The following is a 25,899-nucleotide window of genomic DNA, read 5'->3' as shown; positions in this document are numbered from 1 at the left end:
CTCTGGAGCCCTCTGGAGCTGGGATGGGTTTGATGGGGGACTCTGGCTGGTCACATCCAGAGGGTCAAAGGCTTGATGTCCAGGCGGAGCTGGGGGACAGGTGGTGTCCCTCGGTGGCTCATCCAGGACATGGGCAGGGGGGTTGAGGCCCCCTCAGCAGAGCTGCAGATGGCACCAAGCTGAGTGGTGCCCGAGGGATGGGATCCATCCAGAGGGATCTGGACAGAATAGTAGGGGCTGGAAGGGGCCTCTGGAGATCGAGTCCCACCCCCCTGCCAAGGGAGGGGCACCCAGAGAAGTGCCCACCTGGGTGCTCCTCAGTGCCACCCACCCCATCCCTGCAAGTCCCTGAGCCACTGCCCCCCACCCCATGGTCCCAAAGCTGCCCCCAAACAAAGGCAAGAAAGGTCCCTTGGGGGTGTGGCACAGGTGGGTCTGAGGCTCCCATCCCAGCACTCCAAAAGCAGCTGGGTGTGCTGGGGTGCTCCAGCAGCCTCTCACCTGCGGAGGTCTCCCGGGAAGCTGGAGGTGAAATAAAGGAACTGCTGAAGGACAGGAGCAGGCTTAGGGCTTTTGGGGCATTTCCCTCTGAATGTCACCTGGGGCTGGGGACAGGCACTGCCCTGGGGGGCTGATCCCAGGGCTGTCCTGCGGCTGATCCTGGAGGAGATCCTGGGCTTGCCCCAGGTTGCCAGCGACCTGGGAGCGACCCTGGGGTGCCCATGGTCCCTGGGTGCCAGGAATCTCAGAGGTGCTGGTCTCCTCTGGTGCCAGTGTCCAGCAGTCAGAGGGATCTTGGGGGTGATCTGGCAGTGCTGGTGATCCGGGGGGTGATCCCAGGAGTGATCCTGGGGGGTGATCTGGCAGTGCTGGTGATCCCAGGGCTGCTGATGTTCTGGACTGTGGGTGATCCTGGGTGCTGATGCAGCAAGGTATGGGAGATCCATGGGGTGCTGGTGATCCCTTGGATGATCCTGAAGGTGATCCCAGTGAGCTTCTGATGTGGTCCCAGTGATGGCAGGAGTGATCTCGGTAGATCCCAGTGGTCTCACGGCTGACCCCTGTGTCTGGTGTGACACCGGTTATCCCGGGGTGATCCTGGGCTGATCCCAGTGAGATCCCAGCAGCCCCATGACTAATCCCCGTGAGCTCCTGGGCATCCCGATGCGGCCCCAGTGTCCGGTGCGGCCCCTGTTGTTCCGGGGGTGATGTCCGGAGTGACCCTGGTGAGTTCCCGGCGGTCCCACGATTGACCCCAGAGTCCGGCGTGGTCCGGGCGATCGCCGGGGGGTGATCTTGGTGTGATCCCGGTGAGATTCCAGCCATCCCATGACAGATCCCAGCGTCCCGGTGTGGACTCGCTGCGATCCCGGGCAGCGCGGTGTGTTCCCGCGGAGCCCGGGGGTGATCCCGGGGGGACGTGGGGGCACGATGCCGGTGAGCGCGGTCCCGGCGCTCCCGCGGCCGATCGCGGCGCGGCTGATCCCGGCGCGGCTGCCGGTGCGGCGCCGGCCCGTCCCTGGCGCTGCCGCCGCCCGGCCGAGGGGGAGCGGAGCGGAGCGGGCTGCGGGAGCGGCGGCGGCGGGCGGCGCGGCGGCGCGGCGGGGAGGAGGAGCCGGGCGGCCGGGGCGGACTCGTCGGCGGGCGGCGGGCAGGGGCAGGGGCAGGGCAGGGCAGGGCGCGGATGGCGGGGCCCCGCCGGCGGCCGCTGCAGCAGCGCGGGGCCCGCCGGAGGATGTGAGGCGGCGGAGCCGAGCCCCGCGCCGGGCCCGCAGGGGCGAGAGGGGCCTCCCCCGCCCGGCCCTGCCCGCCCGCAGCCGCCGCGTCTGCCCCCGACGGCGCCCGCCCCACCATGGGGGACTTCTACGACCCGGAGCACCCAACCCCGGAGTAAGCGCGGGCCGCACCGGGGACCGCTCCGCCGCTCTCCTGCCGCGGCCTAGCGCCCGCCGGGCCCCGCCGGGCCGGGCCGCGCCGGGACGGGACGGGACGGGACGGGCAGCCCCGTGGCGAGCCGCCGGGGCCGGGGCGGAGGGACGCGGGACGCCGCTTCCCTTTCCTTCTTCCCTTCCTTCCCTCCCTCTGTCCTTCCCTCCGTCCTTCCCCGGGGCGCGGCGGGCGGGCGGAGTAGGCCGCACATCCCCGGCCTTGCGTAAAGGCAGCGGCCGGGCGCTGGCGGGGGGAGGCCGGGCGGCGCGGCGGGGGTTGGTGGGGGGGTAGTGGAACGGAACGGGCTGGAACGGAGCGGCAGGCACTGCCGGCGGCCCGGGCCCGGCCTGGAGCGGGGGCTGCCCCTGCCCTGTCTTCCCTCCCCTGCCCCGGGGCGAAGGAGCTGCGCAGGGGGGAGGCCGGGCGGTGAGTGCGGACGTGTCCCGGCCTCCCCGGGGGGGACATTTCCCCGCACCTTTAGTATTATTATTGTGTGTCCCCCCCCCCAGTGCGTGGAGGAGTTACCAAGTCCTGTCTTTATTTTACCTTTTGAAACCTGCCCTTAACAGCTCCGGGCCGGATCCTGCACTGACCCCATTTTCTGACAGGAGGAAGGAGCGAGGGAGAAGCGGAGAGAGCAGCCTAATGGCCGGGGAACTTTGGTTCTCTCCGCTCTGACACCCCCCTGCCGACATCACGCCTGGGCTGGTGGTTTTATTGCTGCTTCTGAGCAAGCCATTCAGTTCCTGCTGGCAGCAGTGGGATCGCTTCTCCCCCCAACACGTCTTTCTCTTGTTGGTTCTGAAGGCTATTTTTACACTCTTAGACTTCATGAAGGATTTGAGTGCTTCCTAAACTTTGTGTGTGCAGAGTCCCCAGCGTGTGGCCGGTGCTGGGGTGGACACCTGGCATGTGACACCTCTGAGGAGTGCTTGGATTGGAGGCCAAGCTGAAATGGTGTGCTGGGAGCAAGGACACCAGAGCAAACCTTTCTGAGGGAGCGCTTTGAGTTCTGTCCAGACCCACCTGCAGCAGCTGAGGATCTGTCTGAGCTACAACTGATGCCAAACCTCCTAAAATTAGTGAGAGGCCAAGGATTTTGGTTTGAATCCGGGTTGTGTTTTGCCTAGAGGTGGCTCCAGCTTCTCCCTCCTGGCACAGCCTGGAGCAAACCCTGCAGCTGATTCCTGTGCCCTGGGGAGAGCAGTCCCATCCTGAGTGACCTTCTGGGTTCAAACCACTCCACCATCCACCCCCAAGGTCTTCTGGTTCATGTGTGATGAGTTCAGGGTGTGAGGGGTCCTGGTGGCTCGTTTGGTGTCACAAGAAGATGGGCTGGTGGAAGTGTGCAGCTTGCATCGTGCTGCTGCTTGGTGAGCGTCGCCAGCTTGGGCTCTTGGAAGGAGCCGGGATGGTTTTAGCCGCTTTTTAAAGGAAATCCTTCTTTATTGGCCCAATTTTGGGGCTTTCTTGAGGTGTTCCTGCAGGGCAGGGACTGTGGAGGCTGTCAGGAGGTGTTGGAGGTGTTTCCTGGAGCCTTGTTTTCTGTCTGAGTCACGTTTGTTGCTGCTTCGGTGGCGTGTCTTGTTCAGGAGGAGCTCAGCCCAGCTGGAGGAGAAGATGCTGTGCAGTGGCTCAGAGGTGGAGGGACCTTGAGGTCCATCACCTCCTTCCCTGCTCTGCAGTGTTGGGATGTTAGAAGTGTGCTGGCCTGGCTTGGGTTGGTGGCTGTGGGATGCTTGGTGGCTGTGGGAGCCGATGGCTTCCCCTCCTCCTGTCCCCACCGTGGGGTTGTGATGAAGAGGTTTGTGTGGGTTGGGTTTTGGAGGGGGTGATGGTGTGGCTTGTAGTGCTGGAGCTGTGCTGAGGTGAGATGTGTGGGCTTGGGGACAGCTGGGCAGAGCCTGGGGGCACGAGGGCAGCTGGCAGATCATCAGGCTCAGCCTTAACCTTCCATGGGAATTACTGCCCAGCGTGGTTTAGGTTGGAAGGGACCTCGAGAGCTCACCTTGTCCACCCCATCTTCCACTGATGAGGTTGTTCAGAGCACCATCCAGCCTGGCCCTCCACACTGCCGGTGCTGAGGCATCGCTGGTGCTGAGCTGGAGCCCCAGGGCTGGCTGTAGGAGGTGGGGAGCTGAACTGCAGACGCCTTGAGCACGTTCTGATGGCCTTCACTGGAGTTCTGCTCCTACGTCCCACTCAGCAGCCAGAGCTCAGGCTCTTGAGAGCTTCAGTGCCCAGCAGAACCAGCTCCTGTTGCCTTTTTGGGTGCTCAGACTGGGGCCAGCCTGAGTCCCTGAGCTCAGAGCCACTGCCAGGCTCTGTGAAGTCTGCAGCTTCGCCATGGAGCTGCCTGATGCCAGCCTGGACCTTGGTGGATGTTTGTATCTGCGAGCAGAAGCTTTCCCTCCTCGTGCCATGAGAGCTGCAGTGCTGCACTTGGGATGAGAAGTGGTTCCTTTGAGGACACCAAAGTCATCCCTGGCTGCTGCATACCGAGGGTGGAGAGGCCCTCAAACAAGGGACACCTCGGTGGAATCACTGCCTGAGGTGAGAGGGATCATGTTGAGAGCTCCAGGAAGTTCTTCAGCTGCTGTCTGTGTTGGGATGGAAACCAAAGAGCACAGAATCATCAACCAGGGTGGAAGAGACCTCCAAGATCATCAAATCCAACTGATCACCAAATCCAACTGATCACCAAATCCAACTGATCACCCAACCCTAACTAACCAGCTAGACCAAGGCACTAAGTGCCTCATCCAGGCTCTTCGAGATGCTGCAGCAGGTTCTCTTGCACACCCTACAGGGAAGAACATTAACCTGCTGCTGCTTCTGCTGCAGGTAGACCCTCCTCAAATTGACTTCAGCTCTGTTCTGAGCAGAGATGAGCTTCCTGCTGTCCCCCATTCACACAGCCTGCTGGTGCAGCTGGGGGCCTTGGTGCAGCTGGGGGCCTTGGTGCAGCTGGGGGCTCGGCGGTGCAGCTGGGGGCCTTGGTGCAGCTGGGGCCTTGGTGCAGCTGGGGGCTCGGTGCTGCAGCTGGGGGCTCGGTGGTGCAGCTGGGGGCTCGGTGCTGCAGCTGGGGACCTTGGTGCTGCAGCTGGGGGCTCGGTGCTGCAGCTGGGGGCTCAGTGCTGCAGCTGGGGGCTCGGCGATGCAGCTGGGGGCTCGGCGATGCAGCTGGGGCCTTGGCGATGCAGCTGGGGCCTTGGCGATGCAGCTGGGCGGCTCGGTGCTGCACCCTGGGCGGCTCGGTGCTGCAGCTGGGGGCTCGGTGCTGCAGCTGGGGCCTTGGTGCTGCAGCTGGGGCCTTGGCGATGCAGCTGGGCGGCTCGGTGCTGCAGCTGGGGGCTCGGTGCTGCAGCTGGGGGCTCGGTGCTGCAGCTGGGCGGCTCGGTGCTGCAGCTGGGGGCCTTGGTGCTGCAGCTGGGGCCTTGGCGATGCAGCTGGGGGCTCGGTGCTGCAGCTGGGGGCTCGGTGCTGCAGCTGGCGGCTCGGTGCTGCAGCTGGGGGCCTTGGTGCTGCAGCTGGGGGCTCGGTGCTGCAGCTGGGGGCTCGGTGCTGCAGCTGGCGGCTCGGTGCTGCAGCTGGGGGCCTTGGTGCTGCACCCTGGGGCCTTGGCGGTGCTTGGGTTCTGGGATCCGGCCCTGTGAACGCCCTGGCGGTTCCAGGTCTGTGCCCTGGCTCCGGATTCAGGCGCTCGGAGGCTGTGGGGCACGGCGGGTGTGGAAGCTCCCAGCCTGGCGTCGCTTTGGGCCTGCTGGAGGCATCTGGATTCTGTCTCCTGCTTCTCTTCAGGGCAGGCAGTCGGTGGGGGTGGTGGCAGCCTGCTCCTGGCACTGTGCTGTGGTTCGGTCCCCAAATCCAGCTCCTTGAGGGAGCTCTGATCCAGCAGGAAGAGGCTGATGGTGCTTCCCCTCAGGTGCTCCTACCCTTGAGTGAAGAGACTAATGATGGTCCCACGGGCATGAGCTGGGAGTGGCGAGGGAGGAAGCTGGCTGTGAGTGCAATGAGGGTTCCTCAGCCTTGGTGTCCCCGAGTGTGTCACTCCAAGGTCACTGAGCTGCAGCAGGGCCAGAGAAGGGCAACGGAGCTGCTGCAGGGTCTGGAGAGCAGGGCTGGGCAGGAGCAGCTGAGGGAGCTGGGGGTGCTGAGCCTGGAGGAGAGGAGGCTGAGGGGAGACCTTCTGACTGCCTGCAGCTCCCTGCAAGGAGGCTGGAGCCAGGGGGGGGTTGGGCTCTGCTCCCAAGGAACAAGTGACAGGATGAGAGGAAATGTCCTCAGGTTGCCCCAGGGGAGGTGTAGGTTAGACAGGAGGAACCATTTGTGCCCCTTGAGGGTTGTGCAGCCTGCACCAGGCTGCCCAGGGCAGTGGTGCAGTCCCCATCCCTGGAGGGGTTTCCAAGGCCTGAAGCTGTGGTGCTGAGGGCCATGGCTGGGTGCCCTGGGCACTGTGCCCCTGGGCACTGTGCTGTGGGTGCCCTGCTGGAGCAGGGCTGGGGCTGGGGGAGCTCCAGGGGTCCCTTCCAACCCCTCCCTGCTGGGGTTGTTTCTCATTTCCCCTCTTCAGTTGTGTCTTTTCCTTGCAGTGGCTGGAAGGGGGCTGGAGGTGGCTGGGTGACAGCCTTCCTGCCACCTCCTGTGGGACAGAGCTGTGACATCATTCTAAATATAAGCTGGCTGTGGGTATATTTAGCTGGGCAGGGAGGGAGGGAGGGCTTCTCAGCCTCTGTTTTTAACAGGCACAGAGACATAAAGGAAGGCTCCTGTTTGCTGTGTGTGCTTGGCCCTCATCCCCATTAACAGCCTGGATTCATTTGATTAGTTAGGTGATTAATCAGATTTATCAATGAGCTGAGCTGGTTCCTGGGGCTCTGGCAGGCTCTTTGCTGCAAAAGGTGATGGGTTTGTGGTTTTTGTTTCCTCCTTTCTCTTTGGTGGTAAATTTCCATGAGCCTGCTCCCTCCCCGGAGCTGCCTCTCTCCAGCCAGGTGGGAGCCAGCCCAGAGGCTGCCAGCCCCTGGTGCTGGTGTGAAGCAGGACCTGAAATTCAAGGGGAGCATGGGCCAGGAGTCCAGAGTTTGACCCTAAGTCTTGGTGTGGGAGGAAGAGTTGTCAGGCTGGGTCTGGGCCAGGAGCCGGAGCCTGAGCAGTGCTTGCCCTGAAGCAGCATTTTCAGGACCAGATGTGGATTCTCAGTGGCTTTTCCCACCACCTTCTGGCTCTCTCCAACTCCCTGAGAGGAGGCTGGAGCCGGGTGGAGGTTGGCCCTAAATGGCCTCAGGTAGCCCCAGGGGAGGTTTAGGTTGGCCATGAGGAACAATTTCTTGCCCTTGAGGGTTGTCCAGGCCTGGCCCAGGCTGCCAGGGCAGTGGTGCAGTCCCCATCCCTGGGGGGGTTTCAGAGCTGTGGTGCTGAGGGCCGTGGCTTGGTGCTGGCAGTGCTGGGGTAAGGGTTGGACTTGATCTTGAAGGTCTCTCCCCCCCTGCATGGTTCTCTGCGGTGGATTATGGAGGTGTTTGGTGTCTGTGAGCGCTGAAGCAGCTTGGTGTGAGAGCTCCAGGGGAAGATCTGAGGTCCCAAAGAGGGAGAGATGTTGATTTGCAGGGTGCTCTAGGAGACAAAAGGTGACCTGCAGTGCCAGGGTGGGGGCTGACCTGCAAGAGGATACCTTGGTGATAAGGTCCGGGTGGGAACTTGCTCTGCCCTGCCAGGAGGGGAGGTGACTGCAGGTGAGCCAGGGGGTGAAGGGCAGGGCCCTCAGGGAGGGAGGCGTAGAAACCTCCCTTAGCCGCTCCGGGGGAAGGGATGGAGCCGGGATGGAGCCTGGGGCTACCTGCAGCTGATGAGCTGCCTTGGAGGGCTTGGCTGTGAGGCCTCCCCCAGCTTGTGCCTGCCCTCCGAGGGCTGGGCTTTTGTCCCCTCTTCAGTACACGGAGCTGCTGCTGAGCCCAGAGCAGAGCTCAGAGCAGACCTCAGGCTGCCTGGCCTCGGCTCTCGCCTTCTCTGCCGGGGGTGAAGGTCAGTGCTGGTCAGCGGGAGGGCCGTGCTGGTCAGTGCTGGTCAGGGGGAGGGCTGTGCTGGTCAGTGCTGGTCAGGGGGAGGGCTGTGCTGGTCAGTGCTGGTCAGCGGGAGGGCCGTGCTGGTCAGGGGGAGGGCCGTGCTGGTCAGTGCTGGTCAGCGGGAGGGCCGTGCTGGTCAGTGCTGGTCAGGGGGAGGGCTGTGCTGGTCAGTGCTGGTCAGGGGGAGGGCTGTGCTGGTCAGTGCTGGTCAGGGGGAGGGCTGTGCTGGTCAGTGCTGGTCAGGGGGAGGGCCGTGCTGGTCAGTGCTGGTCAGGGGGAGGGCCGCGGTGCTGCTGAGCCTAAGTCACCCTGGATGTTTGAGCTGCCTGTGATGCTGTGTTGAGGTCCTTGAGCTGCCTGTGATGCTGTGTTGAGGTCCTTGAGCTGCCTGTGATGCTGTGTTGAGGTCCTTGAGCTGCCTGTGTTGCTGTGTTGAGGTCCTTGAGCTGCCTGTGTTGAGGTCCTTGAGCTGCCTGTGTTGCTGTGTTGAGGTCCTTGAGCTGCCTGTGATGCTGTGTTGAGGTCCTTGAGCTGCCTGTGGTGCTGTGTTGAGGTCCTTGAGCTGCCTGTGATGCTGTGTTGAGGTCCTTGAGCTGCCTGTGATGCTGTGTTGAGGTCCTCGAGCTTCCCCTGCCTCTGCTGTGGCCGCAGAGGGATGCTCTCGGGGGGTGGGGTAGCACCTGGGTTGACCCACAGGACTGACTGCCCTGCCATCAAACCATCTTTGTTCAGCACGTGTGGAGCTTTGTCTGTGAGGCCCTGTGGTGGGGTTGGAGCAAAGCTGGAGACACTCTGGGGGGGTTACCCTGCAGATCTGTGGTGGGGTTGGAGCAAAGCTGGAGACACTCTGGGGGGGTTACCCTGCAGATCTGTGGTGGGGTTGGAGCAAAGCTGGAGACACTCTGGGGGGGTTACCCTGCAGATCTGTGGTGGGGTTGGAGCAAAGCTGGAGACACTCTGGGGGGGTTACCCTGCAGATCTGTGGTGGGGTTGGAGCAAAGCTGGAGACACTCTGGGGGGGTTACCCTGCAGATCTGTGGTGGGTTGAAATTCCACCCCCCAACATTCTCACACCGGTTCCTTTTCCCTCTGAGCCCTGAGGTGCTGTGATGTGGCAATGAAACCAGACCAGAGCTGCTGCTGGAGAGGGACTCTCACAGAGCCTGGCACTCGAGTTCTCCTTTCCTTCCTCAGCTTGCAGACTATTTACTCTAAACCTTCAGCAAAGCTTGAGGAGAGCAGGGCTGGGGAGGAGCAGCTGAGGGAGCTGGGGCTGCTCAGTCTGGAGCAGAGGAGGCTGAGGGGAGACCACCTGGCTCTCTCCAGCTCCCTGCAAGGAGATTGGAGCTAGGTGGGGGTTGATCTCTTCTGCCTAGGCACTGGTGAGGGGATGAGAGGCCATGGCCTCAGGTTGTCCCAGGGGAGGTTGAGGTTGGACGTCAGAAGAAAATTCTTCACTGAAGTGGTTCCCAAGCCCTGGCCCAGGCTGCCCAGGGAGCTGGCTGAATCCCTGTCCCTGGAGGGGTTTAAGAGCCATGGAGATGCTGTGCCTGAGGGACGTGGTTTAGCAAGTGGGGTAGCCAGGATGCTGGTCCTAGACCCAAGCTTAGTCTTGAAACTGGTTTTGTGTGGTTGGAGAGGAGTCTTGTATGGTTGCAGTGGGGTGGGGGTTCTGTTCAAGCCACCACCAGGCTCGTTGTAGGTGCTTTGAAATGTCCATGGCCTGAAGAACCTGGAGATAAACAGATGTGGGAGGAGGGAAGCAGATAGGAAAAGGTTGGAAATAGGGATAACCAGCAGGGAGACTTCTTCAGGCTGTTGTACAGCTGGGATCTGAGCTTTCAGCCTGGCCTAACTGGCTGGAGGAAGGTTTTGTTTGCAGCCTCTTGACGTGTTCGAAGTTCAGGGAGGTGATGGAGATGGTGAGATGGAGACCTTGCTTTGTGTGCTGCTCCTGCCCTGCTGGGTAGGCCTGGGACAGCTCAGGGGTGCTCATGGTTTTAGGCGTTAATGACCTCAGGCAGGGGAAATGGGGGCTGAGGAGCACTTGGCAGGTGTGAAACATTTCCTTTCGTGCCTGATCACCCCAGAGGAGGTGATGCTGGGGCAGAGATTACCTCAAACTGACCCCAGGTTAAGTTCTGGTGGTGAGAGGATACTGCTGCTGCAGCCCAAGTCTCTCCTTCCCTGCTCTGAGAGAGGGACGAGGAAGAAGTCTGTGCCCCCCCCCCCATCCCCATCCTTCCCCTCTCCCAGCTGCCCTGGGCACAGCATTGCTCACGTTGATCAGTGTCACAGCACCAAACTTGTGTCCTTCTTTACATCGTCCCCGGCCCTGAGCAGAGAGGGGGAGCAGGAGCTGTGTGCCCGGGGCTGAGGCTGGGAATTCCCTGGGCCGTTCTGGGCAAGGGGCAGGGTCCTGCGGTGCTTCCGGTGGGATGGAAGACTCCTGGAAACTGTTCCCTTCTTAAACCAGGTCTTTTGTGAAGCAGAAGCTCTCAGCTTTCCCTAAATCGCTGCTATTGTTAACACAGAGGGAACAAAAGGATCAGGAAAGGAAGCTGTGGCTGCAAAGCCTCTCAACCTGTGGCTTCCCCGGGGCCTGTTCCTCTGGCCCACTTTGCTTTGTGAGAGGAACAGCAGCAAGAGGAAATTGCTTTCAGAAATCATCCTTTCCCCCCCTTTAATTGCTTCTCCTTCTCTCTGGGGTTTGGTCCCTCTCAGGTGGACTTCCCCCAGGAAGGGTCTGCAGGTGGCTCTAGCAGACCCAGGGTTTAATGTAGAGCTGGGGCTGAAGTCCCTTCTCCAGCCTTGCCAGCTGGCCAAGCCCAGCCCCTGTGGCTTGTGCCATGGCTTTTGTCCTCCCCTTTATTTCCCCCAGCTGCAGGGAGAGGAGTGCAAGTGCTCACACTGATGTATAGCACTGCAGGCTCTCCATATTCTGTTGTAATGCCTCTTCAGGCTGCTCTTGGGGACTTTCTTCCAGCCTGAGGAGGAACAGGATTCCAGGCTGGCCTGAAGTGGAAGCTGCAGTAGTTGAGTTTCTTCTTCCAGCCTGGAAGTGTATGATGGTTGGCATTTGTAGGCTTCCTTTCAGCAGGAGGTGTATTAGGAGGGGAGCATTTGCAGGTGACTCCGTACCCTAGGAACCCACAACCCAAGGATGTCCCTTTGGGGCATCCTCAAGACCACCCAGGATGTCATTCAGCCCTTATTTCCCTAAACAAAAGGAAAAGAAGTCCTTATGTCAGTGCATTCAGCTCCTTGTTCTCCTGGCAGGTTCTTAACCCCCAGTGCTCCCCTGGCAGGTTCAGCCCTCTGCTCCTGTTTCCACTCTGGAGCGCAGGAGCAAGCTTGCCTCCCCTCCTGCTCCTCACCTGGGGCAGCTGTACAGACCAGCCAGTGCTGGGCATGGCAGGGCTGGAGCTGAGGGCTGTGCTGCCAGAGCAGGTAGACATTTCCAGTTCCCTTGACCTCCTTTTTGGAGAGCTTGGCTTGGGTTCAAGTTTCTGTTTAAATAAGATGTTTGATAGTGATGTTCCCCCCCTCCCCCTCCTGCCTGTGCTGAAGCCTTTCCTCTCTGCAGGGCTTTTTGGGGGGAAGGAGCAGGATTGTCCATTAACTTCCCTGGTTTGTTGGTTTACCTCCTGCTTGTAGATGATCCAATTCTGGAGCAGGACTTTTGGGAGCACCTTTGGATCTCAAAAGCACAATGCTCTGGAAAAGGTCCTGCAGCATTTGAGCAGCAGGCTGGAGTTAATCCTGGGGACCTTTGTCCTTGGCTTTTATCTCCACATTAGGGGCCGATAAACCGAGTGGGTGATAGCACTCCAGACCTGGAGGGTGTTATCAAATCGTTGCCTTTGGAGGGTGGCAGGAGCTGAAAGAGCAGCAGAGAGTGGACATCTTCATCTGTAAATGCTGGCAGGGCTGGAAGCCCTCTGCTGGGAGGCCAGGCTGAGAGTTGGGCTTGGGCAGCCTGCAGGAGAGAAGGCTTCTGGTGGCCTTCAGTGCTTCAAGGGCTGAGCAGAGAGCTGGGGACAGATTTCAGAGCAGGTTCTGTTGGGACAGGACAAGGGGTCATGGTTTGAACTGAAAGAGGGAGGTTCAGTCTGGGGAGAAGGAAGAATTCTCCACGGAGAGGGTGCTGAGAGCCTGTCCCAGGCTGCCCAGAGAGCTGGGAGCTGCCCCATGCCTGGCACCAGTGCAGCTTAGGCTGTCTGGGGCTGTGAGCAGCCTGTTCTGGTTGGGGATGTCCCTGCTGGCTGCAGGGGTTTGCCCTGGGTGATCCACCCATGATTCTGGTGGCAGACCCCAGAGGTGCAGCCCTCCATCACCAGCCAGGCAGTGGGGAAGCCTGCCCAGGTTATTTCCTTCTCAGCTTTAGGATCTTACTGGACCTCCAAGCTCTTCATTTGTTGGGTTTCCCTTGGCTTTGCTTAGCTTCGGTGTTGTGAGTGAAGGTTTGGTGTTGCTGGGAGGACATTTGTGGCTAACCTGGCCTGAGCTGCAGAGTCTGGAGGTTGGGATTTCCTCTGGCTGACTGCTGAGCTTGTGCATTTAGATTCCTTTCCCGGGGAGCAGAGGCGATGGCTGAGGCAGGTCAGGCTTTCAGATGGAGCTATGCTAATGCCTACACAATACCCCATCGAGATGGGCTGCATGCCTGCTCCTGATGAGCCTTTGTAGGCTTGCAGGGCTCTTAGTCCTGCAGGTGCTCAGATAAGAAGAGCTTCAGGCTTCCAGATTGTCTTCTCTTCAGAAGAAAAAATGTGGGGGAGGGAGAAGGAAAAAGGAGGTTTGGGAGGTGAAGCTCATGCAGACCAGTGTTTGTCATTTAGCCTTGGGAGGCCTGAGGGCTGCTGAGGTTTTGGTGGCTGTTTTAGCATAAGCAAAGCCCAGCTCTGGCTCAGAGCTGAGGGAGGATTACTCCTTCAGAAGGAGAGAAGGCTCCAGAAAGCTGTTTAAGCAGCTAAGAAACGCTGGAGCTGCTCAGGCTCCAAATGGAAGTACAGCCTGAGGGTTTTGCTGTGACACACCTGAGATGGTCCCATGTCAGGAAAGCTGAGAAACGTTCCCCAGGAAGACTTGGGGAAGCAGTGTGGGGCCACAGCCTGGCAAAAGCCTTCCCTGCAGATGCAGACTGCTCTGTGCTGTGAGGGCCTGGAGCTGCCTTGCTGTTGGGTGCAGTCCTGCGTCCTGCTGCAGCCTGATCCAGTGGGAGGTGTCCCTGCCCCTGACAGGGGGCTTGGAGTCCCTGCCAGCCCATTCTAGGAGCCTGTGGTTTGTGGGATCTGTGCTGAAGGTTGGAGCACTGGAGGATGCTTTTGGACATCAAGTGGAGGACATAAGAGGATGGATGGATGAGCTGCTGCCACCTCACTGGAGATGTATTTGTCACCACTGAACCTCTGCCACCTGTAGTTTTCCTTCCAGGGCTGACAAACTTGCTGAGACTCCTTCAGGTGATGAGGGAAGAGTCCTCAGTAGTTGTGTCCTTGTTCATTCTGCTTCCTCACAGGAGGAACTTGCTTGCTGGTGGTGCTGGAGTGAAGAGCTTGGGGAAGCAGAGCTTGGGCTTTGCAGTTGGCTCAGGATTGGAAGGTTGTGCTCCAAACTGATGAGTGGCTGGCAAAGTACTGGTGATTTAAGTCCTAAGCACCGTGGCAAACAGCCAGGGCTGCAGATCCATAGCTGTGAGGCCTTCCTAAGTATTTCCTGAGAGAGGCAGATACTTCTGATTCCTTCTGGGCTGCTCAGGAACATACTCAAGGGCAAAGAAAACCAACTTCAGGTCCTTCCATCCCAGTTTGGAGACTTTGTTCAGCTACATATCCCTGCAGGGTCTGTTGAAATGTTGGTTCTGGCTGCCCTGCAGCCTTTCAGAAGACACCACCAAGCCATCACCTCGCTCAGGAAAGGTTTGCTCTGGCCATGTCCATGCTGAAATGTCACTGTGGGAAGTCCTTGAGCTTCCCAACTCTGCCCTGCTCCCCCCCAGAGGTACTTGCCCTGGCTGCTCGAGCTCCGGGTGCTGTTAGCAGGGACGTGTGTGGCAGTGGGGTCGGTCTGGGGGGGTTGGTGTTGCCCTCGCTCTGGGTCCCTGTGTCCATCCCTGCTGTGTTGCAGGCTCCTGCTGCTGTGGGTCTTGGCCCTCCCTGATATTTACACCTTTTTCTTCTCTTTCCTTTTGCATGTGTTCCCGGCTGGGCTGCAATAGAGAAGAAGAAAATGAGGTGAGTCCAAGTGGTTCCTTCCCTCATGAGGCTCCTCAGAGAGGTCCCAACCTGGCTGCTTTGTCCTGTGGATTTCTTGAGTTGACAGCAACTGAGGCTCCATTTAAAGCAAACTGCTGTGTCCCTGGGGTGCCTCTAGCTCAGTGGTTAAGTCCTGGGGAGCAGGGAACCGCTTCCAGTACCCCTGCTGCCACCTGCACGTGGGAATGGGGTAGCAGAGCGTGGTGGTGGCCTTGAGCCTCTCAGTTTAGGTGAGTGCTGCTTTCTGCACCACAAGAAAGATTCTGTGAGACACTTTTGACACCGAGGGTGGTGAGAGCCTGGCCCAGGTTGCCCAGAGAGGTGAAGGCTGCCCCTTCCTTGGAACTGTTGCAGGTCAGGCTGCCTGGGGCTCTGAGTGACCTCCCTTTTGACTGCAGGCCCTTTCAAGATCCCTTCCAACCCAACCCATTCCATGATTCTAGGATTAATTTGTGTGTGTGGGGGAAATAATGAATTTTGGTGTGTGGGACTCAGCCTTAAGGGGAAAGGAGAAAACTTGGAGGCACTGGAATGGTTGATAAAATTCCCCCATAGAAAGAGCTGCTGCTGATCAGTTTTGGTTCTGTAAGGGCAAAGAACCTCAGATTCCTTTTGGTTGGGGGAGACTTTTAAGATCATCAAGTCCATCTTTTAACCCCCCCCAGCCTTGGGGATTGCATTGGAATAGGTTACCCAAGGAGGTGGTGGAGTCCCCATCCCTGGAGGTGGCCATGGCACTTGGGGCCATGGTTTGATGGCCATGGTGTTGGTTGGATTTGATGATCTTGGAGAGGTTTTCCAGCCAAACCTGTGATGTTGGTAGGACACACAACCATGTAGGGCTGTATCTGCTCTGCTTGGGCTGCTGAGCATCCTGTGTGTCCTCCTTGTGTGTTCCCAGCCAGCTGAGAGCTGCAGGAGCAGCAGTAACCACAAATCTCCATGCAGAGAGTCAGCTCCTGTCACCCTTCTGTGGCTGCAGAACGCCCACAGCTGCCTTGTGGGGAGTGTTCCCTTTCTCTCAACCACCAAAGGATGGAGAACTCCTCTGCTGGAGAGCTTTCACCAGTAATTGCTACCTATTACATTTCAAGAGCTGCCTGTGGAGGATGTTTGAAGCTTCTTGAAGTCATGAGTTGTTAAACTCAGGTGTTATTTAAGGAAAAGAAGGAAAAAATCCCTGGAAGGGTTCTGAAATCTCTGATCTGCTGAAGAGGGGATGGAAAGGGGAGGGATGGAAGCTTGGCAGCTCCTTGGTTTTTGCCTTCAGGTGCTGTGTTGGATGTTTCCACACCTGGTTGTTCCGTGGCTGAGCTTAGATCTTGGGGTTGGAAAGATTCTGATCCGAACATCAGCACAGTCTCCATAACTGAGGGTAAAATCCTTTCCCCACAGCCTTGGCAAGGAAGCCTGCTCTCAGATGTGCTGTCTTTGAGAACAGATCTTGCTGTGCAGAATGTAATTGACAGAAAAGGTGAAGCCAAGCCCTGATGAGACTTTGAATTCGGGCTTGTGGTGACCCCATCCATTAGGCATCAGGGCATGGCTGAAGGTAGGAACCTGCTCTCTTACTCACAGATCACAGACTCTTAGAATGGCTGCAGCTGGAAGGGGCTTTCAAGATCATCTAGTTCTAATCCTCCTGCCATGGGCAGGGACACCTCCCACTGGAGCTCAAGGCCTCATCCAGCCTGGGCTTAAACACTTCCAGGTCTGAGGCATCCACAGCTTCTCTGGGCAACCTGTTCCAGTGCCTCACCACCCCCAGACTAAAGAACTTCTTCCTGATGTCCAACCTAAACCTACCCTGCCCTAGTTTCAAATCATTGCCCCTTGTCCTGTCACCACAGGCCCTTGCAAGAAGTCCCTTCCCAGCTCTCCTGTAGCCCCCTTCAGGTACTGGAAGGCCACCAGAAGTTCTCCCTGGAGCCTTCTCTTCTCCAGGCTGAAAAGCCCCAGCTCCTTCAGCCTATCCCCATAGGAGAGATGCTTCAGCCCTCTGATCATCTTTATGGCCTCTTCTGGACCCTCTCCAACAGTTTGATGTCTTTCTTGTGTTGGGGGCTCCATGGCTGGACACAGTAACTGCTTCATCCTCTGGATGATCTCCCTTCCAACCCCCTCCATGCTGGGATTCTGTGTTTCAGAGCTGGGCAAGTGTGTGGCCATGTACTTTGACCCAAGGTCACTGGTTGGATGCTGGTTTGATGTTTGAAAGCCTCCATAGAAAGAGCACCCCTCTAGAAGTGGTCTTCTTATTTTTGCACCCTTTTTTTGCCCCAGTCACCTGCTGGTGGAGACCAAATGTGTGCATGGTGCTGGGCTGGGTAGCCTACGACCTGATTGGCACAACTGCAATAAAACCACATCCAACAGGAGGCTGTGTTTGGAGCTGTGATGGCCAAGGCTGCTAACTGAGGGTTCCATTCCATTCCACCAACATCTTCTTTAATGATTTACTTCAGCCTGAGCCACTCTGCATTGTTCTCCAGAAGTTAAAGGATAACAAACCATGTCACTGTTCCTAGCAGGGCAGAGGCAGCTGCTGCTGCTGCCAGAGGATGTGTTCATGCAGCAGTTATGGGAGTAAAGCCCAGCTCTGGGGGGGGTTGATCCTGCTCTATCCATCTCCATTGGAGCTTTTCACCCCAAATGTAATGCCAACAATGCAAGGTAGATTTGTGGGAGTCAAGGCCATTGACCAGAATGTCCTTGTTAAGCAATCACAGAATGGATTTGGTTTGGAAGAGACTTTTAAGCTCATGGACTCGAGGTGAGGAGAAAGTTCTTCCCAGCAAGAGAGATTGGCCATTGGGATGTGCTGCCCAGGGAGGTGGTGGAGTCCCCATCTCTGGAGGTGTTTAAGAGGGGACTGGATGTGGCACTTGGAGCCATGGTTTAGTAGTCAGGAGGTGTTGGGTGACAGGTTGGACTTGATCCTTGAGGTCTTTTCCAACCTTACTGATTCTATGATTCTATGACTCCAGCTGTTAACCCAGCACTGCCAGGTCACTACTAAACCATGGCCCTCAGCATCACATCTCCATGGCTTGGGAATCCCTCCAGGGTTGGGGACTCCACCAACTGCCCTGGGTAGCCTGGGACAGGCCTTGACAGTCCTTTCAAGGAAGAACTTCTTCCTCATGTCTGACCTAAACCTCCCCTGGGGCAACTTGAGGCTGTTTCCTCTTGTTCTGTCTCTTGTTCCTGGGGAGAAGAGACCAAGCCCCACCTGGCTCCAGCCTGCTTTCAGGGAGTTACAGAGAGCCAGAAGGTCTCCCCTCAGCCTCCTCTTCTCCAGACTCAACAACCCCAGGTCCCTCAGGGTCTTACCAGACCTCGCAGAACGCCAGACATCATGGAATGGTTTGAGTTGGAAGGGACCTTAAAGATCCTCTAGTTCCAACCCCGCTGCCATGGGCGGGCACACCTTCTTCTAGCCCGTGTTGCTCAAGGTCTCATCCGACCTGGCCTTGAATACCTCCAGGGAGGGGACATGCACAGTGTCCCTGGGTGACAGTTCCTCTAATTGTATCTTCTGTTTCTTCGGCAGGGCAAGCCCGAGACCGTGCCCAAGGCTGGCTTTATCAAAGGCCCCGTCTTCAAAGGCGTTGCTTCCAGTCGCTTTTTGCCCAAAGGCACCAAGACCAAGGTTAACCTTGAGGAGCAGGGAAGGCAGAAGGTCTCTTTCAGCTTTAGCTTAACCAAGAAAACCTTACCGAACCGATTCCTGACCGCTCTCGGCAACGAGAAGCAAAATGAAAGCCCCAGCCCGCCAGCGGCACCCCTGCAGACTGACGGCAACCCCAAGAGTAAGATGGACCTGCTGGGGGATGCCCCGGGTGCAGCTGAGGAGTCTTCCCCTCCAAAACCCAAGGTAGAACTAGGAAAGATCCACTTCAAGAAGCATTTATTGAGCGTCACGGCGAAACCGCTGCCGGCTGCCGCGCCGCCGCCGCCCCCCGCGGCGCCGGGAACGGAGCCGGCGGCGCCTGCCACGGACTTCCCCTCGACGCCTCCACCGCCTCCCCCTCCGCCTCCCCCTCCGCCCATGGCGTCGCCCGCAGCACCGATGCCGGTTCCCGTCGCCGCAAGCTTGCCGCAGCCGCCGGTAACGCCGATGCCGACGCTGTTGCTGTCACCAGCCCTGGAAGTTGAAGTCCCTGCTTCGAAGGAGCCGTGCCCCGCGGCGCCGAAGGAGGCTTCGGAGCGGGACGCGAAGCCGGACGCGGCTCCAGGCGGTTCAGAGGAGCGTGCGAGCCAGCCCCCGCCCGAGCAGACGGAAGTTACTCCGCCGAAGGAAGATTCCCATATTGGGAAGGAGGATGAGGTTTGCGACGGCTCCAAGGGCGCCGCAGCCGGCTCCCGGAGGCAGGGCTCCAAGAGGAAGTTCTCCCAGTCCGACGGCGCGCTGCTGGGCTCCGAGTCCGACGAAGACTCGGTGAGGACCTCCTCCAGCCAGCGCTCGCACGAGCTGAAGATCTCCAGCACGGAAAAGGAGAGAGATCCCAGGCGCAGCTCCGCGTCCCTCAGAGGCGACGATGCGGGGAAGTCCTCCTCGCGCTCCAGGTCGGACAGGGATGAGAAGTACTCGAGCTACTCCAAGTCGGACAGGGACTCGCGCTACTCCTCCTCCCGCTCGCGCTCGGACCGCGAGCGCAGGCGCAGCCGCTCCCATTCCCGCTCCCGCTCGGATCGGGGCTCCCGGCCCAGCTCCTCCTACTCGCGGTCGGAGCGCTCGCATTACTATGAGTCCGACCGCCACTACCACCGCAGCTCCCCGTACAGGGACAGGGACAGGGACAGGGATAGGGATAGGGACAGGGACAGGGACAGGTCCAGGTACTCGCGTTCCTATGCCGACAGCAGGGCCCGGGAGAGCTCCGACTCGGAGGAGGAGTACAGGAGGACACATTCCAGGTCCAGCGACTCGAGGCGTACGTCGTCCCACTCCTCCTCCTCCTACAGAGACTCCAGGCGTTCTTACTCCAAGTCGGACAGGGATAGCAAAGTGGAGTCGTCTCATGGCGACAGGGAGAGGAGAGGAAGGTCTCCTTCGAAAGCAGATAGAGATTCCAAAAGGACTTCTGAAAGTGAAGTAACCAAAAGGTGCTCTCCCCTTGCCGAGCCAGGCTATCGAAAGGGGACATCCCATCCTAAGCCCGACAGTAATGTGAATTCCTCCCGCTACAAATCCACCCCTTCCAAGACCCCCACACCAAAGCCTGATAAATTTAAGAGTTCTTTCTGTTGTACAGAATCGATTGAGGAGATCAAGCAGCAGTCTAATTCTCTAGATTTAGAGACCTCTTGCCTAAAAAGCACCGAGGGCAGGGCGGCCGGCACCAAGAAGTCGCTTTCTCCCTTCACCCACTCGAGCGGTTCGCCCGCGTCTCGCAAGGCGGACGAGCCCAAAGCGGGTTTTGCCAGCTCAAAACCTGAGGAGCCTACAGCGAGCCAGTGCCAGGACAGTGTTAAGGAACAGGAAAGTTTCCTCAAGGTAAAACATGAGGAGCTGAGAACGTCTTTCCCCTCAGAGTCGACTTTAAATGGCTCCCCCGAGGGCAGAGCTGACGGCTTGGCACCTCGCGGGGCCTCCGGAGCGGAGGACGTCGCCGACAGCCTGTGTCGGTCCGAGGCGTCGCCTGTCGTCACGCTGGATCCGTCCTATCCCCTGCCATCTAATGGGTTGCAGAGCACCTTTGTGTCTCAAGAGCAGGAGCTGGGTGATGCCCAGGTCCAATCCAGCGAGTGCCACAGCCTCTTTGGTCAGGTGGAGGCTCCTGTCCCACAGCAACAAGAGGAAGCCACCCCTTTGCCTGTGGGGGATGTGGATGATGCTAAAACCAGAGCGAAGGAGCTGGCTGCTGAGGTGACTGCCTGTGACAAAGCCAAAGAACCAGTTCTGTGCTACCTGTCGGACGACGCCACCCCCGCGTTGGGTCACTCAGAGGTCGAAATCGAAGCGGAGCCGGCAGACCCCAAGGTGACATCCGAGACGTTTCTGGATGTGCAGGTTGAGCCACAGACTGTCACCTGTGACTATGAGAGCCTGGAGGATCACCACTCGACTCCTGCCTGCGACGACGAGCGTCCTCACCTTGGCCACGAAGTGAGCCTGGCGGTGGAGAGCTCAAGCCAGGATCTGCCCCAAGAGGACTCTTCCCCGAGGCTCCAGCCGGGGTGCCTGGTGTCACAGGAGCGCGTCTCCTCCAAATGGGACGTGCCGCCGCCGGATGGAGGCCAGGAGCTGCTCCAGCCTCCGGAAGCCAAAGAGGTGCTCGAGGTGGACACTCGGCACGTTGGTCTCGGCCCAGCGGAAGTCAAGCCGTCGGTCAGGGATGAGCATTCCTACTACGCGGAAGTGCCGCTGGAGCTCCGCGGCAGAGAGGTCGTGGAGGAGAGCGCAGCCCCCGCCGAGGAGGTCGGGCCGAGCGATCTGGGAATTCCGTGTCCTAGCCTGGTGGCCGAGAAGGATGAGGGAGGCGAGCCCTCGGTGGCTTCAGCTTTGCCAGATGCCTCGTTTCCCTCTTGCAACGTCGTCGTCGTCACCGCGGAGGAAAGGGAGTCGGTAACCCAAGCCCCGACCTGCGACAGCAGCGGCAGCGCCGCGGAGTTCGTGCCCGCCGGCCACGAGGATTACTCTGACGCCGGGGAGAGCCACAGCGACGGGGGCAGCGACGACAGCGACACGGAGGACTCGGACTCTGACGACGGCACGCCCCGGAAGCGGCTGCAGTCCGTCGTGGTGGTCCCAAAGAACTCGACCCTCGTGCTGGAGGAGAGCAGCCCCGGTTCCTCGCGGAGCAGCCAGGGCAACAGGCGCTTCTCCGACCACTGGGACGACGAGCGGCCCGAGCCCAGCAGGCCCTACTATGAGGAGAGAGCAGAGAGCCTGGCTAGCAAAAGTGGGCCCCAAGCAGAGAGCAGATGCTCTCCTAGAGGCATGGAGAAGAGTCCAGCCACTTCTACCGAGCTCAGCAGGAAGGAGGCGGAGGAGCTGCGGCCGGACCCGTGCCAGCCTCAGAGCGACGGCGTTGACAGCACGAGCCAGGCAGACCTCACAGCTGACTCCCATGGCAAACCCACCCCAGATGAGAGGATCCCACTGAAGGAGCTGCTGGCCGTTGGCAGGCCACCCGAGCAGGCCTTTTGTCTGCCAGAGAGCTTGGAAAGCACCGAGAAATCCCGGCACCAGCTGAGCTCTGCCAGGCCAGACAGCAGGCAGGGCAGCGGAGCCCTTAACCCGTCTGGCCACGGGGACTTCTCCAGGCTGGATGGTTTTCAAGCAACAGAGGAAGGGAGTGGTTTGAGCTGGGACTTGAACCAGACAGAGAAGCCCAGCAGCACCTACCAGCAGCCAGACAGCAGCTTTGGGGTCTACTCAGGCTACGTTTACCAGCCGGGTTCCGAAACCTACGGCGCCTCCCAGGGCTACTGGCAAGGCAACGGCTACTGGGACGCCAGAGCTGCGAGCAGGCCTTCCGCTGCCAGCTACGAGCGAGCGCAGGGGCAGGTACCGGACTCTCTGACAGAGGACCACGAGGAGTATGAGGTGGATGGGCAGTGGGACGACGAGTGCAAGCCTCGTTTCCCCAGCCCCTCCAGTAAGTGCCAGGTGCCCGAGCAGAAAGAGGAGGGCTCGGTGCAGGCCCATGAGATCAGCAGCAACTCCCCCAAGGAGCCGGTGCCTGGCGGGGAGAAAAAGGAAGAGGGGAAGGCTTTGGAGAAGACGGAGGTGAAGGAGCGAGGCCCACCCAAGAAACGGCGTCCCGAGCTGGAGAGCGACTCCGAGAGCGACGGCGACTCGCGGGACAAGAAGAAGGGTCTGAAGGCAGAGGGGGAGCACGCGGAGCCGCCGCCGCAGGCCTCCTCCATGGTGGGACACCTGTGCATCATGGATGACTTCAGAGACCCCCAGCGCTGGAAGGAGTTTGCCAAGCAGGGGAAGATGCCCTGCTACTTCGACCTGATCGAGGAGAATGTCTACCTGACGGAAAGGTACCACCCTCCGTGCCCTCCTCTGCTTTCCTGCCCTACAGCCTTGCTGGATTTCCTGCAGGCACAGAGTAGTTTGGGTTGGAGGGGACCTTGAGGCTCGTCCAGTTCCAACCCTCCTGCCGTGGGTTGCCAAGGGTGCTCAAGGCCTTGGCCGCTTTGGCCATGAACACCTCCAGGGAGGGCACCTCCCTGGGCAACCTGTTCCAGTGCCTCATCCACCTCACTGTAAAGAATTTCTTCCCAGTCTAAACCTCTCCTTTGCCAGCTCCAGTCCATTGCCTCCCATCCTGTCACTACAAGCCCTGGTGAAAAGTCCCTCCCCAGCGCTTTTGTAACCCCCCTCAGGTACTGGGAGGCTGCTCTAAGGTCTCCCTGGAGTCTTCTCTCCAGGCTGAACAGAGCCAACTCTCAGCCTGACTTGCATTTGGCTCTGTGAGAGCTTATGCTGGAGGGAGGGGAAGGGATGTCATGTTCCCTACTTCTGGCAGAGCTGCCAAAGAGGAGCTGATGCTGGACAAGTCTTTAACCCCTCCTCAGGTCTCATCTCCTAACAAGAAAACCCTGACTGGGACCAGACAGGCCCTGGTGATAAGAGGTGAAGGATGGGAAGATGTGGGTGGAGGATGACCAAAAGTGTTGTGAGGAGCAGCTGAGGGAGTTTGGGTTGTTGAGCCTCGGGAAAAGGAGATTGAGAGGTGACCTAGTGGCTCTCTCCAGCTCCCTGAAAGGAGGCTGGAGCCAGGTGGGGCTTGGTCTCTTCTCCCAAAGAACAAGTGGCAGGACAAGAGGAAACAGCCTCAAGTTGCCCCAGGGGAGGTTTGGGTTGGACATGAGGAACAATTTCTTCATGGAAAGGGTTGTGAAGGCCTGGCCCGGGCTGCCCAGGGCAGTGGTGGAGTCCCCATCCCTGGAGGGCCATGGTTTGGTGGTGCCCTGGCAGTGCTGGGTTCATGGTTGGACTCCCTGATCTCCCAGGTCTCCTCCACCCTAAACACTCCCATGGTTTCACCTTCTTAGTCTCACAGGGTCCCCTTGCTCAGGGGTAGATTTGAGTACACCAAATCAAGCAGTTTCAGTTCCTCCTGTGTAGGTGCATGCACTGAAAGTCAGAGTGGGTTGTGGGCATGAAGGAGAAGGAAGCAAAGTTAAGTACCCTGGGCTGTCTCTGGGCAGTCAGCCCCAAAGCCAGCGGCCTTGCCTACCCCTCCACCCTGGAGCTGTCCGAAGGTGTTCAGTCCAGATGTCCATATCCTGGAGCACAGATCTGTGTCCTCCACCATCTCCAAGGCTGGGGAGTGACTTCTCCAGCCAGGTGCTGCCTGACCTGCTCTGTCCTGTCTTCAGTGCTGCCTGACCTGCTTTGCCATGTGTTCACCAGGAAGAAGAACAAGTCCCACCGGGACATCAAGCGGATGCTGTGCGAGTGTCCTCCTCTCTCCAAGGAGGAGCGAGCTCAGGGGGAGGTGGCTTGTGGAGAGGACTGCCTCAACCGCCTGCTCATGATAGAGTGGTAGGTACCATTCCACCACTGGCTGCTGTGTGTCCAGGAGGTGGCTTGGGAGCCCCTAGAACAGTCCAGACTGCCCAGGGGGGTGGCGAGGAGCTGTCTGCGTGCTCTGATGTTCTCTGGTTGGTGTGAGGATGATCTTCAGAGCCTATGCAGCAGCACTGCAGGACAGCAGAGCTGTGCCACCTCCTCATAGAACCTTCAGATGTGTTGTGCTGGAGAAGGAGAAGGGGGAGAGGATGCTGTAGTGGCCTGGGGGCCTTCTGCTCCTCAGCTTTGACTTTGGCCCATCATGAGCGTGGCTGGGGGGAGCCAGAAATGCAGTTGCAGCTCAGCTTGAGATCCTCATTTCCTCTCATGGCTCCTTTTGCATCTCTCTCCTCTCCCCAAAGCCTCACCATGCTGTGGCTGTTGTCTCCCTTTTCCCTCCTGGAAGAGGCTGGGAAGAGAAGGAGCTGCTCTCCATGTGAGCAGGAAGCAGGGGACAGGCTCTTGGTGGATGGGGTTCACCCCTGGCACGAGGATGGTCACCAGCTGGGGTGGAAGCAGAGGAATTCCCTCCAGAGGTTCTCTGCCCTTCGGTTTTGATTTCATAGGCCAGGAGCTGTAGGGAAGGGGAGCTCTTGGGGAGAGAAGCCATGAAAAAGAGGGGAGAAGAGAGCAGCTGATGCCAGTTCGATTGTGTGACACTGACCTGCAGCAGCATTCCCATTCCAAGTGTTTTCCTCCCCCTTCCAGGAGCAAAGCCTCTGCCTTTGCATGCTGGCCTCAGCTGCTGAGGCTTTCCAGAGCACGGCTGGGAAGGTTCTGCACCGAAGCCATGCTGGTCCCCTGGGGCCCTCTTTCCCATCTGAGGCCTGTCTTTCATCCTGCTGGGAGCTAACCTCTGCACCACTTCCCTTCCCTCAGTTCTTCCCGGTGCCCAAACGGTGACTACTGCTCCAACCGGCGCTTCCAGAAGAAGCAGCACGCGGACGTCGAGGTCATCCTCACCGAGAAGAAGGGCTGGGGGCTGAGAGCTGCCAAGGACCTCCCATCGTAAGCCTTTGCTCTCCAAGTGGCCTCCTCCTGCTCTTTGACTCCCTCCTGAAGAGTTTTCTTACCTGCCACTGGGGCTAGCAGACCTGCTGAGGTTCTTCCAGCTTTCCACGCTGGCCTCGGCCTCTGGCAGGTGTCCCTCTTGGTTATCAGGACCCCTGATTGTCCTCTGATTGCCTCTGGGCTCTGTTTTGGGTTTTCTCTTTGGATTCTCCTCCTCCTCCTCCTCACTTCCCTTCTCCTTTTCCTCCTCCTGCTTCTCTTTTGTATCTAGCCTGGAGAAGAGCAGCCCCATCAGGGATCTTCTCTGTGCTCAGCAAGAGCTAAAGGGAGCCTGGTGGGCAAGAGGCTGGGGCCAGACTCTGCTCAGTGGTGCCCAGGGACAGCACAAGGGGCAGAGGGCACAAAGTGGAGCCCAGGAGGTTCCACCTGAAGAGGAGGAGGAAGTTGTTTGTTGTGAGGGTGCTGGAGGCCTGTCCCAGGCTGCCCAGAGAGGTTGTGGAGTCTCCTGGTGTGGAGAGCTTCCAACCCCCCCCTGGGCATTGTGCTCCTGGGCACTGTGCTGTGGGTGCCCTGCTTTGGCAGAGGGGGGTGGAGTGGGTTATCTCCAGAGGTCCCTTTCAGCCCTGCCATGCTGGCACTGTGGGATTTCTCTCTTGCAGCAACACTTTTGTCTTGGAGTACTGTGGAGAAGTTCTGGATCACAAGGAGTTCAAAGCTCGTGTGAAGGAATATGCTCGGAACAAGAACATCCACTACTACTTCATGGCCCTGAAGAATGATGAGGTGGGGCTGGGCTTAGCCCTGCTTACAGACAGTGCTGACTCTTTGTGAACTCACTAAGCAATGTCCTGAGTCTACCAGAAATGGTTTCCTGAGGAAGGGAAGCTGTGGTTGCCTTGGTTTCACGGAAGGCTGGGAGCTTAGCTCCATCCCAGGGTCCCCAGAGGGGAAAGGATTGAGCATGGCACATCCCAGCCACACAAAGCTGATGTCCTTGTCCCAGCATGAGGAGATGCTTCAAGCCCAACTCAACCTTCTTGAACATCCAACAGGCCAAGAAACCACCTTGCCTTTCTCCCCTTGAGTTGGGGCAGACAGC

The 25,899-nt window shown here is 58.9% G+C and overlaps 1 protein-coding gene across 1 annotated transcript in view; it reads left to right on the top strand.

Moving 5' to 3' along the window:
* The first annotated feature begins 1,644 nt into the window (after positions 1–1,644).
* Positions 1,645–25,899, top strand: part of SETD2 (SET domain containing 2, histone lysine methyltransferase) — a 53,329-nt gene continuing 29,074 nt past the window's right edge. Inside the window, exons 1-6 of the mRNA XM_054171239.1 lie at positions 1,645–1,890; positions 14,215–14,230; positions 17,805–22,252; positions 23,631–23,762; positions 24,669–24,797; positions 25,460–25,583. Of these exons, the coding sequence (XP_054027214.1) occupies positions 1,853–1,890; positions 14,215–14,230; positions 17,805–22,252; positions 23,631–23,762; positions 24,669–24,797; positions 25,460–25,583 (4,887 nt within the window). The 5' untranslated portion in view covers positions 1,645–1,852. The remainder of the gene's footprint in view (positions 1,891–14,214; positions 14,231–17,804; positions 22,253–23,630; positions 23,763–24,668; positions 24,798–25,459; positions 25,584–25,899) is intronic.

Source organism: Dryobates pubescens, chromosome 21, assembly GCF_014839835.1.
Source record: "Dryobates pubescens isolate bDryPub1 chromosome 21, bDryPub1.pri, whole genome shotgun sequence".
Taxonomy (NCBI): domain Eukaryota; kingdom Metazoa; phylum Chordata; class Aves; order Piciformes; family Picidae; genus Dryobates; species Dryobates pubescens.
The sequence above is the reverse complement of the archived record's forward strand: the minus strand, read 5'-3'. Positions and strand labels throughout refer to the sequence as shown.